Source organism: Capra hircus, chromosome 1 (assembly GCF_001704415.2).
Source record: "Capra hircus breed San Clemente chromosome 1, ASM170441v1, whole genome shotgun sequence".
In the NCBI taxonomy this organism is placed as follows: domain Eukaryota; kingdom Metazoa; phylum Chordata; class Mammalia; order Artiodactyla; family Bovidae; genus Capra; species Capra hircus.
In genome coordinates, this window is record NC_030808.1 from 53,370,226 (window position 1) to 53,382,094 (window position 11,869).

The 11,869-nt window shown below is 41.8% G+C and overlaps 1 protein-coding gene across 1 annotated transcript; it reads right to left on the bottom strand.

The window, feature by feature from the left end:
* On the bottom strand, positions 4,460-5,593 carry RETNLB (resistin like beta). Its single transcript, XM_005674969.3, has 2 exons — positions 5,485-5,593; positions 4,460-4,899 (listed from the first exon to the last, which is right to left on the bottom strand). The coding sequence occupies exons 1-2, from the start codon at positions 5,591-5,593 to the stop codon at positions 4,772-4,774; spliced, it is 237 nt and encodes a 78-aa protein (XP_005675026.3). The 3' UTR covers positions 4,460-4,771.

Sequence of the window (11,869 nt, forward strand, 5' to 3'; positions counted from 1 at the left end):
AGTGGGGAAAGAAGTTTTTCCCTTGGTTACTTACTGTCAGTGGGGTTCCCAAATTATACCTTTTGCTGAGGATGCTGGGCTTGTCCAGAGTTTTAGGGGAGAAGAATAAGCCTACATAGACCACTTGCTATCACTGGGTTCAGGTTAAAAAATGCCAGACCTCCAAGACTTTCTGTTAGGAGAGAGTTGTAAGACACACAGCCACTACGTGTTTCCTCCAGCTCTGGCGTTCCTAACTATTTTGACTTCCTCTTCATCAATGGCTTAGCAGGTAAAGAATCCGCCTGCAATGCAGAGGACACAGGAGACATGGATTTGATCCGTGGGTCAGGAAGATCCCCTGGAAATGGCAACCTGCTCCAGTATTCTTGCCTGGGAAACCCCATGGACAGAGGAACTTGACGGACTACAGTCCAAAGGGTCGCTACAGTCAGACACGACTAAGCACACAGCCATGGCATAGTTTCTGCTTCTACCATTCAGAACTCTCCTTTAGTTGCCTCTTACATCATTTCCAGACTTGATATCTTTATCAAGGTAAAAATAAGTCTGCCATATTATCTAGACCAGAAGTACCACCTATATTTTTACCCCTTTCCTGGGTTTCCTTTTTCACTTTTACTTTTTCATATTTAATCTTCATCCTCTGTCTTCATTCTATGATACCTTAGCAAAATCAGTACATTATAGAGATTTATACCATATGTTTAAAATTTATGTTTATAATTACTGAAAGGTATAGGTGAGATTTGAAACACAAGTCAGTCTAAAGTAAATCCTACTTTACTGAGGATTTTTGTTTCCTGAAGAAATTCCTAATAATTCCCCAAATGTATCATGAACCCAAGGTAACTTTTTGTTGGTCATTATTTCCCAGCCAGAAGAATGTTTTGACTTCTTAAGTGACATACATTATTTAAAGAATTAGATCCCCAGTTTTCTATCTGGGTTTTGGAGGAAATAATTCTATGATGGTTAAACCCTCTACTTCTAATATAACCTGGAAGAGAGGGATATGTGAGGAGAGGGCATTGGACAATGGTCAGGAGTGCAGAAGATGAGAGAGAGAAGGAAGGACAAATGCCTTAAAAGATCTGAGAGGAGATCAAAGACCAGAAGTCAGTCATAACTCCTCTACCCAACTGATAACGCTCAGATGATGTCCTCAGACCCAAACCTACACTCTAGTTCTTCCCAGTGTAAGAAAAGACTGGCACTTGATTGGTGGAAACTTTGTTCTTTGAATGATGTGATTAAAACATCAGTGTTATCAGAAACTAGACAATGTCCTAAATCATATGACCATTATCTGCTTGATTTTCTCATGGCAGAACAGAGACATGGAACATCACCTTCTGTTAAGACTCTAGTATCAGACTTTGGCTTTCTTTCTAAAAGGAAAAAATTTGAGTTTAGTTTAATTTTTTTCTTTCAGAGAACCCTGATCTTAAACATTATTTCCTCCCTAGGGATTCAAATAAGTCAGCTTTCAGACTCAAATATAAGAAATGACTCCATTAATTCAATGGGTGGGGAAACTATGAGAAAACTAAGAGCTAGCTGTTATTACTAAGAGCAAAAATGTATTGACTGAACAACTGAAAAAATGTTATATCAGTAAATCCTTGTAATGTCTTCATAAATTATGTGTATTTCATACAATTAAAACAGCTATTATTATGACTATTAGGACTTAAGGACTCTACTCTTAAGGATAGTAGTTCTATTTAGAGGAGGCCACATCCAGTGTAGTTTACCAAGGTGTAAACTACAGGGCAATGGTCCAATGACAGGAAAGGGCTGAGTTTCTCTTTTGTTCCAAGGGAGTTCAGTTCAGTTCAGTCACTCAGTCGTGTCTGACTCTTTGCCACCCCATGGACTGCAGCATGCCATGCTTCCCTGTCCATCACCAACTCCAAGAACTTGTTCAAATTCATGTCCATTGAGTCAGTGATGCCATCTAACCATCTCTTCCTCTGTCAGGCCCTTCTCCTCCTGCCTCCAGTCTTTCCCAGCAGCAGAGTCTTTTCAAATGAGTCAGTCCTTCACATCAGGTGGCCAGAGTGTTGGAGTTTCAGCTTCAGCATCAGTCCTTCCAATGACTATTCAAGACTGATTTCCTTTAGGATTGACAGGTTGGATCTTCTTGCAGTCCAAGGAACTCTCAAGAGTCTTCTCCAACACCACAGTTAAAGGTATCAATTCTTTGGCACTCAGCTTTCTTTATAGTCCAAATCTCACATCCATACACAACTACTGGAAAAACCATAGCTTTGACTAGATGAACCTTTATCAACAAAGTAATGTCTCTGCTTTTTAATATGCTATCTAGGTTGGTCATAGTTCTTCCAAGGGGTAAGACATGGCAAATCATTATTATGAACAAAGCAGATGCCTGGCATGTAAATCTAGGAGAGAACACATGCATGCCAAAAATCTAGAAATTGATTCTTTTTCCTTTTTAAAAATTAACATGTAGTTGAAGAAATATATATATTATTTTCCAAATTATTTTCATTTATGTTATTATAAAATATTGAATATAGTTCCCTGTGCTATGCAGTAGGTTCTTCTTAGTTATCTATTCTGAATATAGTATTGTGTGTATGTTCATCCCAAACTCCTAATTTATCCCTCCTTGCTTCCAGTTTCTCCTTTGGTAAGTAGTGTATTTTCTATATCTGTGGGTCTGTTTCTGTTTGTAAATAAATTCATTTGTACTATCTTTTTAGATTCCACTGCCGGGGTCCAGCCCTGGTGGATCCAGGGTGATTCGAAGGTGGGGATGGAGTCAGCGTCCTTGGAAAAATACATATTTAATTACAGATATATAGAGAGATTAGAAATGGATAATGTAGTAGGAAAATTAGTGGAGCAAAAGAGGCTGAATAACTTGGTTTATGTGGAATAGCATCCATGCTCCAGATGGGAATTAAGCCAGAAAAACGGGGAGCAAGAAAGAAACGACATGGGGGAATCAGTCTTTCCGGAAACTGATCCAATTTCTTTATTTTTGGGTTTGCTTATATACCTTTTGTTACACATAGGGATGAATACAGAGTCACATGGAGGTCAGCAGTCCTGACCTTTATCAAAATCAGGTGCTTCACATAAAATGGTCTTAGGGATTTTACATCAACTTCTAGCCATGAGACCTGATGACATTTTATAATCCTTTCTTTCTGATAACCAAAAAACTTATTTCTTCCAAGGGTGTTTTTTCTTAAACCAGGCACCACCCTCCAAATAAAGTTACATTCCTATAGGGTGAGGGTATAGTGAGTTACAATCAAGAAAGGAATTTATTTAACCCAAGGTTAACATGATTAATCTTAAAGGTTAATACTTATTTCTCCTATATGCTAGTTATATTCATTATAAGGGCAGGGAACATGGAGATTTAGCAGCAAACATCAACCCAACAAATGAAAATCCTTTCACCAATGTTCCCCTTAAGATCTATTTAGTCTTAAGATAGTGATAAGGTTAAATTTTTACATAGCAAGGACACAGTGATTTATAACAAAGTACAGTGATCTATTACAAAAGAGAAAATTCATTAACTCAAAAATTCTAGTACTGCTAACCTTAAAAACTACTGTATTTCCTTTTCTATATTCTAAATACATTGATTAATATATTCCCAGGTGCCTAAGGATATGGAGTCAATCATTGACTCAACAATGAGAAAAGCCCTATGCTAATTAAGACTTTCAAAATACTCCGAAACTCTCTGTGCTGTTTATGGTTGAGAGGTAGTAAACAATCATGTGCGTAGTGGCAGGAGTATGGATAATCCTGTCACACAAGCTAGTCTGTCAGCAGAGAGGTCTGACCTGAGACACCCTTGTCACACCCAGGGCAGGGAATTAGCAGCAATTATTGGCACAACAAATGAAAAACCCTTCACCAATATAATTCCTAACCCACCCACTATACTAATAATTTCCAACTCCCCAAAAGAATTTGCCTTTAGTAAGTGTAAAACATCTCGTGCCTCTCAGATTGGGAGGCTGTAAACAATCACATGTGGCCAGATGAACCTATACAGGTGGGCTAGATAACCTTCAGAGGAGTCCATAAGCTGAAACACTCTTGTCATGCCCAGGAATTTTTATTAACTTGGAGCTGCAAGTTAACTCCTTCTCTGAGAGAAATGGTTATGCGGGAGAGCCCCCCCATAAAGTCAGAGGTGTAGGTGAGAGCATAAAACAGACTCTGGTTTTGGGGTAGATGCTCGGGAACATGGGGTTTCCTGAGGCTTGATCACGCCTTTGCGTATGCCAAGCCTCCTTCCTCATGACCTTTGCCATGGGCAGAGTTCCTCCTGCTGGCTCCCGGCAATATATAAGCAATGTCTTATAATATTTGTCTTTCCCTGTTTTATTTTCACTTAAGACAATAATCTCTTGGTCCATCCATGTTGCTGCAAATGGCATTATTTCATTCTTTTTTTTTTTTTTTTTTTTTTACTGCTTGGTAATATTCCATTGTGTATATGTAGAAATTGATTATTTCAAAGCTGTTCTTGCCTGCCTACTTGCTGGAAAGCCTGTCTGGCCACTATTCTAGTCATTGGGTTTCATAAAAACATATTTGTTATTTCATCTCTTTGTACCTCCAATCCAAGGAAAGTATTTGGTCATTTTCCTTTTATTAAATAATGAGGGAACTAGGGGTTGGAGGGTCCATCATAGGGTGTCCCAGATGTCCTATTTGGGATCATGGTTTCATTACCGTCAAAACAATGAGGTTTTCATTCTCCTCCCTCTCAGGTCAGATGGCAGCAGCAGGCAGTGGTCCAGTCTACTGGGCTGCACTGGCCGTGACACGTGGTTTTCCCCCAGATGTCCCAGGAACCACAGGTATAGCCACAAGCACAGCCAGTGACAACTGACCCTGTGTGGGCACATGAGACACAGACATCGGATTTCTTTGGCTTTGAGAGCAGGGAGAGCCGCGCATAATTACCTTTCATGCGTATGCATCCCAGAGGTAGAGCTAGGGTTTGTGGGATCTAGAACTAATTCAATTTTGAAGGTCTTCTTTAAGAAAAAAAAAATATTAATAAAAACTACTAAAACAAATTTAGGCCTAGGGCTGTGAAAGTGAGGGGCCTGAGCATTTCTGTTTTCTTAGTAGTAAAGATACCTCTGTGCTGGCCTTAAACAACCAAAGCAGGAGCACAAGGAAAGGAAGACAAAAGACTGGGGAGAGGCAGTGCGTGAGCATAGCAGGGCCACTGAAGAGAGGAAGGGCTGGTACAGCAGCCATGAAAGGAAGGCAGGAAGGGAAGGGGCAGATGCCCAAGCCCGCTCAGTAGGATCCTCACAGGAAATGAGAATGGGAAGGGATCTCTGGGAGCTGAGTTATGACTCAGCCCCAGGATATCAGAAACACAAGATCGGGGAAGGGGTAGGTGCTGGGGGTGGACTGGGGACATGGGGCATCGCACCCTCTGTTCCTCCCTAGAGAGATACTCACCTGCAGGGCAGGAGGACAGTTTGCCTGAGTTCTTGACACTGAAACATGAGCTCATCTTCTCTGTGGCAGAGGCTTGAGCTCTGAGTAGGAGAGAAGGGATACTGTCCATAATCTCTGTCTCCCATAATCCCCTTCTTCCCAGAGGTGTCACTGTGTCCATAATCAGGCCTCCCACTAACTTTTAAGGTTTATAATCAGGGGTTACTCTCCCATGCCCTCCCTCTGACTGCCTGACCCCAGTCAGTTACCTAAACCAATAAGAGGATTTTTTATCTTTTTATCGATAATGGAGTCTAAGGAGTATGGAGCACCCCATGGGATTATCATGGAGAAGGGATAGGCTACCCACTCCAGTGTTCTTGGGCTTCCCGTGTGGCTCAGCTGGTAAAGAATCTGCCTGCAATGTGGGAGACCTGGGTTCGATCCCTGGGTTGAGAAGATCACCTGGACGGCTACCCACTCCAGTATTCTGGCCTGTAGAATTCCGTGGAGAGTCCATGGGGTTGCAAGTCAGACATGACAGAGCGACTTTCACTTCACTTCACTTCAAGAGGGATGGTGATGAGAAGGAAGCAAGAGGTTGGCTTCATTCTGTAGAAGGGCAGTGTCCTGGGGCTGGAAGGAAAGATAGAAAGAAATTGAGATCTCAGAGCTGTGGTTGTGAAGGAAGGAAGGAGAGAATGTGGAGTCTCCAGAGAGGACAGATGGAAGAATGTCCATGTCAAGATAGAGGAGCCCGGGGCTCTCTAGGCAGGTTGGAGAATCAGGGAGCACAGCTGCAGAGCAGACTCACTCACCAAAAAGGTCAGTAAAGTTCTGAAAAGGCTGGTCAGGCAGGGATGTTTTATACATAGCAGTATTGACTGGGTTACTCCTTAACACACAAGCCTGCACCCACATACAAACACTCTTCCTGGTAAATTTTCAAAGAACTGTCTGCTGGGGTGTGGCACACAAACTGATAACTTCAGTGTGCCCAAGGTGAGCAATAACTGCCTTTATGCTGGTTTTCTGCCAAGAGGAGAATTCCTGCCTTTCTGTTCTTTCTTCTCCTTTCTTCTTGGCAACCTGACAAGGCCAGCACCTGGGCCTTTTGTTGAGAGGCCCGTATTATAGGCCTCTTGCTTAATCCTTCACTGGGAAGTGGTAGGTTTATGGTCTGTCAAGTGAGGGCCCTACTTGTTACCTGTTTAGACATTGTTTTATTGTCCTTGGCTAATCTCATCTGTAGGAAAGTAACAGAAAACCTGCTTAACATTGGTTTATAAATAAGAAATTTATTATTTACTTAACCAGAGACATTGTGCTTGGTTCAGGGTTCTTTAGGAAACTCAGAGTTATTAACAACCTGATCTTTCTCCCTTTTTCTCTACTATCTTCAGTTTATTGGCTCTTCATCCTTGATCTTGTCTTCTCGTGGTCATAAAGTTGCAGGACTCACCTCCTCCACTGATACCCAGAGCAGGAAGAAGGGATTAGGGTAAGCCCATGCTCTTTGGAGGCTTTCCATCTTCATTTTAGAAGCAAGAATTTCCTCTAGAAGATCAAGCAGATTTCCTGTTATACTTCATTTTTCAGTTCTGGGTCACATGACATCCCTTCCCACCCTGTGTGGCTGAGCAATTGAATAAGGCTCCACAATCCCTTATCCAAGATCAGTGGGCCCTAGACATGTTTCAGGATTCAAAAAATTTCAGATTTTAGAAGGAAAGAGAGTACAAATTCTATATATTATGCTGTACTTATTACTAAGGGATCTGGGGCAACATTCTGTAATGAAACATCTTAATATTCTGCTGCAGTAACATGAATATTCACAAAACATGGGGACAAGATCATAAATAGCCTGACACCAGGCCATAGCAGGTTTTGCTGTCAAATGAATTATTCTCAAACTCAGGGGAACATCTTTAGGCTTGTAGAGCCCTTTAGATTTTGGAATAGTGATTGAGGACTTGTATATGGCCAAGAGGAGCAGGAGTGCTATGATTCATCCTCCAAGATGGGGCATGTGATCACTGTGAGGAATGCCGTGATTCAAGAGCAAGATGAAGAAGCAGACAATGGCTGTTGGATGACAACTACTGGAGGCAGTCAGGTGGGGAAGCCTGGCCCTGCTTCCACTGTGGCCAGCCTCACTGCCCCTTCCTCAGAGATGCCCTCTAGTGAGCAGCTGTTTATTCTTTATCTCTCCCTCTCAGGCAACTTTGCGTGGGACTCAGTGATGCCAGCAAGAGGCAGAGATTCTTCCTTTTTACCAGACAGAAATTTGAGAAAAGGAAAAAGTGATAGAGAGCAATAGATTTGGTCTGAAGTTGGGTAGATTAACTCATTTGTTAATTCAGTGACTATTTATAGAGCTTCTCTGTACCAGCTTTAGCTCTGGTGATTCAGCAGTGGGCAATGAAGACGAGGTCCTTGCCTTCTTGAGATGACATTCTAATGTGGGAGGTAAAGATATAATATGTCAGATATTGGACAATGCCTTGAAGAAAAAGAAATTAATTTCAACCACTCTCAAAATATGGATCCTATATAGATCTTCATTCAAACAACAAAAAGCCATTAAAAATTTAGAAGGCTATTAGGGAAATATTGACTGAACATTTGCTAATATTTATGAGTATTATTTTAGGTATCATAATGACACTGTAATCATTTTAAGTGGTTTGACCTTTTAGGGATGCACACTGAAATATGACATCATATGATGTCAGGGGTTTGCTTTAAAATGATCTGCTGGGATTGAGCACACACACAATCTATTAGGCAGGAGAGAGCTGATGGATATGAATGAATAAGATTAGTCATGTATTGATGAGTACTGAAGTTGGATGCTGATATTATTTTATTTCTGAATATGCTTAAAATTCTTTTGATAAAGAACTAAAGAAAGAAAGACAACTGAGTGTGCCTCTGTGCTGTTGTACACAATGCAGTGTTTTCGGGCAAAGTATCTCAGGAAACAGAAATGCACGGAAGTGTGGGTGAGCCATAGACAGAGCTGGGACGAATGTTCCAGGCTGAGGGACAAGCAAGAGCCCAAGGCAGGGAGATGGGCGTTGTGTTGAAGGAATTAGCAGCAAAAGCAATGTGACTGAAAAGAGTGAAATGATAAAGGGAAAGCAATGTCAGATTAGAGTCTAAAACACAGCCCGGTCCCAATCATACAACACTTCTTAGCCAAAGTAAGAGCTCTGAGTTTCATTGTAAATTTGACAGGAAATTACTGGAGTGTTTTGCTCAGGGGAGTGGCACAAGATGATTTATTTATGTTTTATAAAGTTTTCCAAGGCCATTGTTGTAGAAAAGAGATTGGAGGAAAAACAGGTAAACAAGATCAGGCAGAAGGCTTTAGCAGAGTTCTAGAACTCAGATGGTGGCTGAGGAAGGAGTGAGAATTGGGTGGGTTTGGTTATACAGAGAAGGTTGAGCCTCTTTAGGATTTCCTGATGGACTGCGTGTGAGGAATAGGAGAAAGAGAGTCATGAAAGATCAAGCTTATGTTCTGAACAGCTTGTTGAAGAGCGATACCTTTGACTGAAATGAGGACCCCTGGAGGGAAGAGTAGGTATAGCAGAACATTCAATCACATGGTGTTGGAGAAGACTCTTGAGAGTCCCTTGGACTGCAAGGAGATCCAACCAGTCCATTCCGAAGGAGATCAGCCCTGGGATTTCTTTGGAAAGACTGATGCTAAAGCTGAAACTCCAGTACTTTGGCCACCTCATGCGAAGAGTTGACTCATTGGAAAAGACCCTGATGCTAGCAGGGATTGGGGGCAGGAGGAGAAGGGGATGACAGAGGATGAGATGGCTGGATGGCACCACTGACTCAATGGACGTGAGTCTGAGTGAACTCCGGGAATTGGTGATGGACAGGGAGGCCTGGGGTGCTGCAATTCATGGGATCGCAAAGAGTCGGACACAACTGAGAGACTGAAAAAAAAAAGAGATCAATTTAATATGTCTATTAGACACTCAGGTGGAGCTCTGGTATAAGGAGTCTAGGGCTCAGAGGAAAGGTGAGAGTCAGAAATACAAATCTGACCATAATCAGTCCACAGATGATATAAGAGCATGCGCTCAGTTGCTCAGTCGTGTCTGCCCCATAGACTGTAGCCTGCCAGGTTCCTGGGCCCATTGAATTTTCCAGACAAGAATACTGGAGTGGGGTGCCATTTCCTACTCCAGGGGATCCTTCCTGACCTAGGGATCAAAACCACATCTCTTGCGTCTCCTATACTGGCAGGTGGACTCTTTATCATTAGTGCCACCTATAATAGCATAGATAATCTTATGAAAGAAGAGAACTCTGATTTTTTGTTGAGGGAATCAGGTAAAGAAAGCAACTGAAAAGTGGTTGCCCAGAAAAACATTGATTTAATGATATGAATTGCATTGACTAGTGGGTTTGTTGAGAGTGACAGAGGGAAAAAGAGAGCCCAGGATCACGAGAGTGCTCTTGGGTTAAGCTGAGCCCTGAGGACAGGGAGAGTGACCACCCGCGCCGAGCGACACTTGCGGTCACCGGCATGTGGAGTGCATCTGACACCCAGAGGAGTTAGTAATTTTTTATTCCATTCATGTATTTTGAAGTTTCTTAAAGGATCTCTTTTTAAAAGACTAAGAAATAGTTGTGAATAGTCACAGAATTCATGTCTTTAACATTTAATACGGGTCAGGATTCCCTGAAGGCTATTTGGGGCAATTTACTGCGTGGTGCCTTAGTGTATTCTTCTGTAATTTTCTGACTTCTAGGTCTCTCCAACATCTACAAGTCAAGTCTCCTGCATTGCTGGTGGTTTCTTTACCACCGAGCCGGAATAATATACTTAATATTACTTGAAACAAAATATTAACCACATTACCAAATATAGGTTGATCTATTTGTGTTTATTATATAAAAATCAAACATACTAGAGACACAGGGTTGTTGTTTAGTCACTAAGTTGTGTCTGACTCTTTGTGACCCCGTGGACTGTAGCCCGCCAGGCTTCTCTGTCCGTGGGATTTTCAAGGCAAGAATACTGGACTGGGTTGCCATTTCCTCCTCCAGGAGATCTTCTCAACCCAGGAAATGAGATAAGATTTCCACATTTCCTGCGTTGCAGGTGATTCATTACCACTGAGCCACCAGGGAAATCCAAGATATAGGGTGCTTTTCATTTTAAAAGATTCTTGGCTGTTCAAGGTATTCACAAATAAGATTATATGTGAATAGTGCCCTTAAAATGGAAACAAATGTATAAAATTTGTGGACAACAGAATCTTGGCTTGCAGGGAGCTCTTAGGTGTGAGGGGTCTTAGATTCCTTCTGCTGCATTAGATCTCTGTATGCAAATCATTTAATCTCACATGTATAACACAAAAGACCAAATTAGGACCACTGGGCATCTTTTCTATTCACATACTCCCTAAATGAAATTTAGAAAACTATGTATTGCCTTATACCTTTTGAATTGATTTTCAGAAATTTAAGTCATCAGTGTAAATAGTAGCAAAAGGCTTCAGTTCAGTTCAGTTCATTTCAGTCTCTCAGTCATGTCTGACTCTTTGCAACCCCATGAATTGCAGCACACCAGGCCTCCCTGTCCATCACCAACTCCTGGAGTTCACTCAGACTCACGTCCATCGAGTCCATGATGCCATCCAGCCATCTTATCCTCAGTCGTCCCCTTCTCCTCCTGCCCCCAATCCCTCCCAGCATCACAGTCTTTTCCAATGAGTCAACTCTTCGCATGAGGTGGCCAAAGTACTGGAGTTTCAGCTTTAGCATCATTCCTTCCAAAGAAATCCCAGGACTGATCTCCTTCAGAATGGATTGGTTGGATCTCCTGGCAGTCCAAGGGACTCTCAAGAGTCTTCTCCAGCACCACAGTTCAAAAGCATCAATTCTTCGGTGCTCAGCCTTCTTCACAGTCCAACTCTCACATCCATACATGACCACAGGAAAAACCATAGCCTTGACCAGATGGACCTTAGTCGGCAAAGTAATGTCTCTGCTTTTGAATATACTATCTAGGTTGGTCATAACTTTTCTTCCAAGGAGTAAGTGTCTTTTAATTTCGTGGCTGAAGTCACCATCTGCAGTGATTTTGGAACCCAAAAAAATAAAGTCTGACAGTTTCCACTGTTTCCCCATCTATCTCCCATGAAGTGATGGGGCCGGATGCCATGATCTTCGTTTTCTGAATGTTGAGCTTTAAGCCAACTTTTTCACTCTCCACTTTCACTTTCATCAAGAGTCTTTTTAGCTCCTCTTCACTTTCTGCCATAAGGGTGGTGTCATCTGCATATCTGAGGTTATTGATATTTCTCTTGGCAATCTTGATTCCAGCTTGTGTTTCTTCCAGTCCAGCATTTACCAGTTTAAAATAAAACAC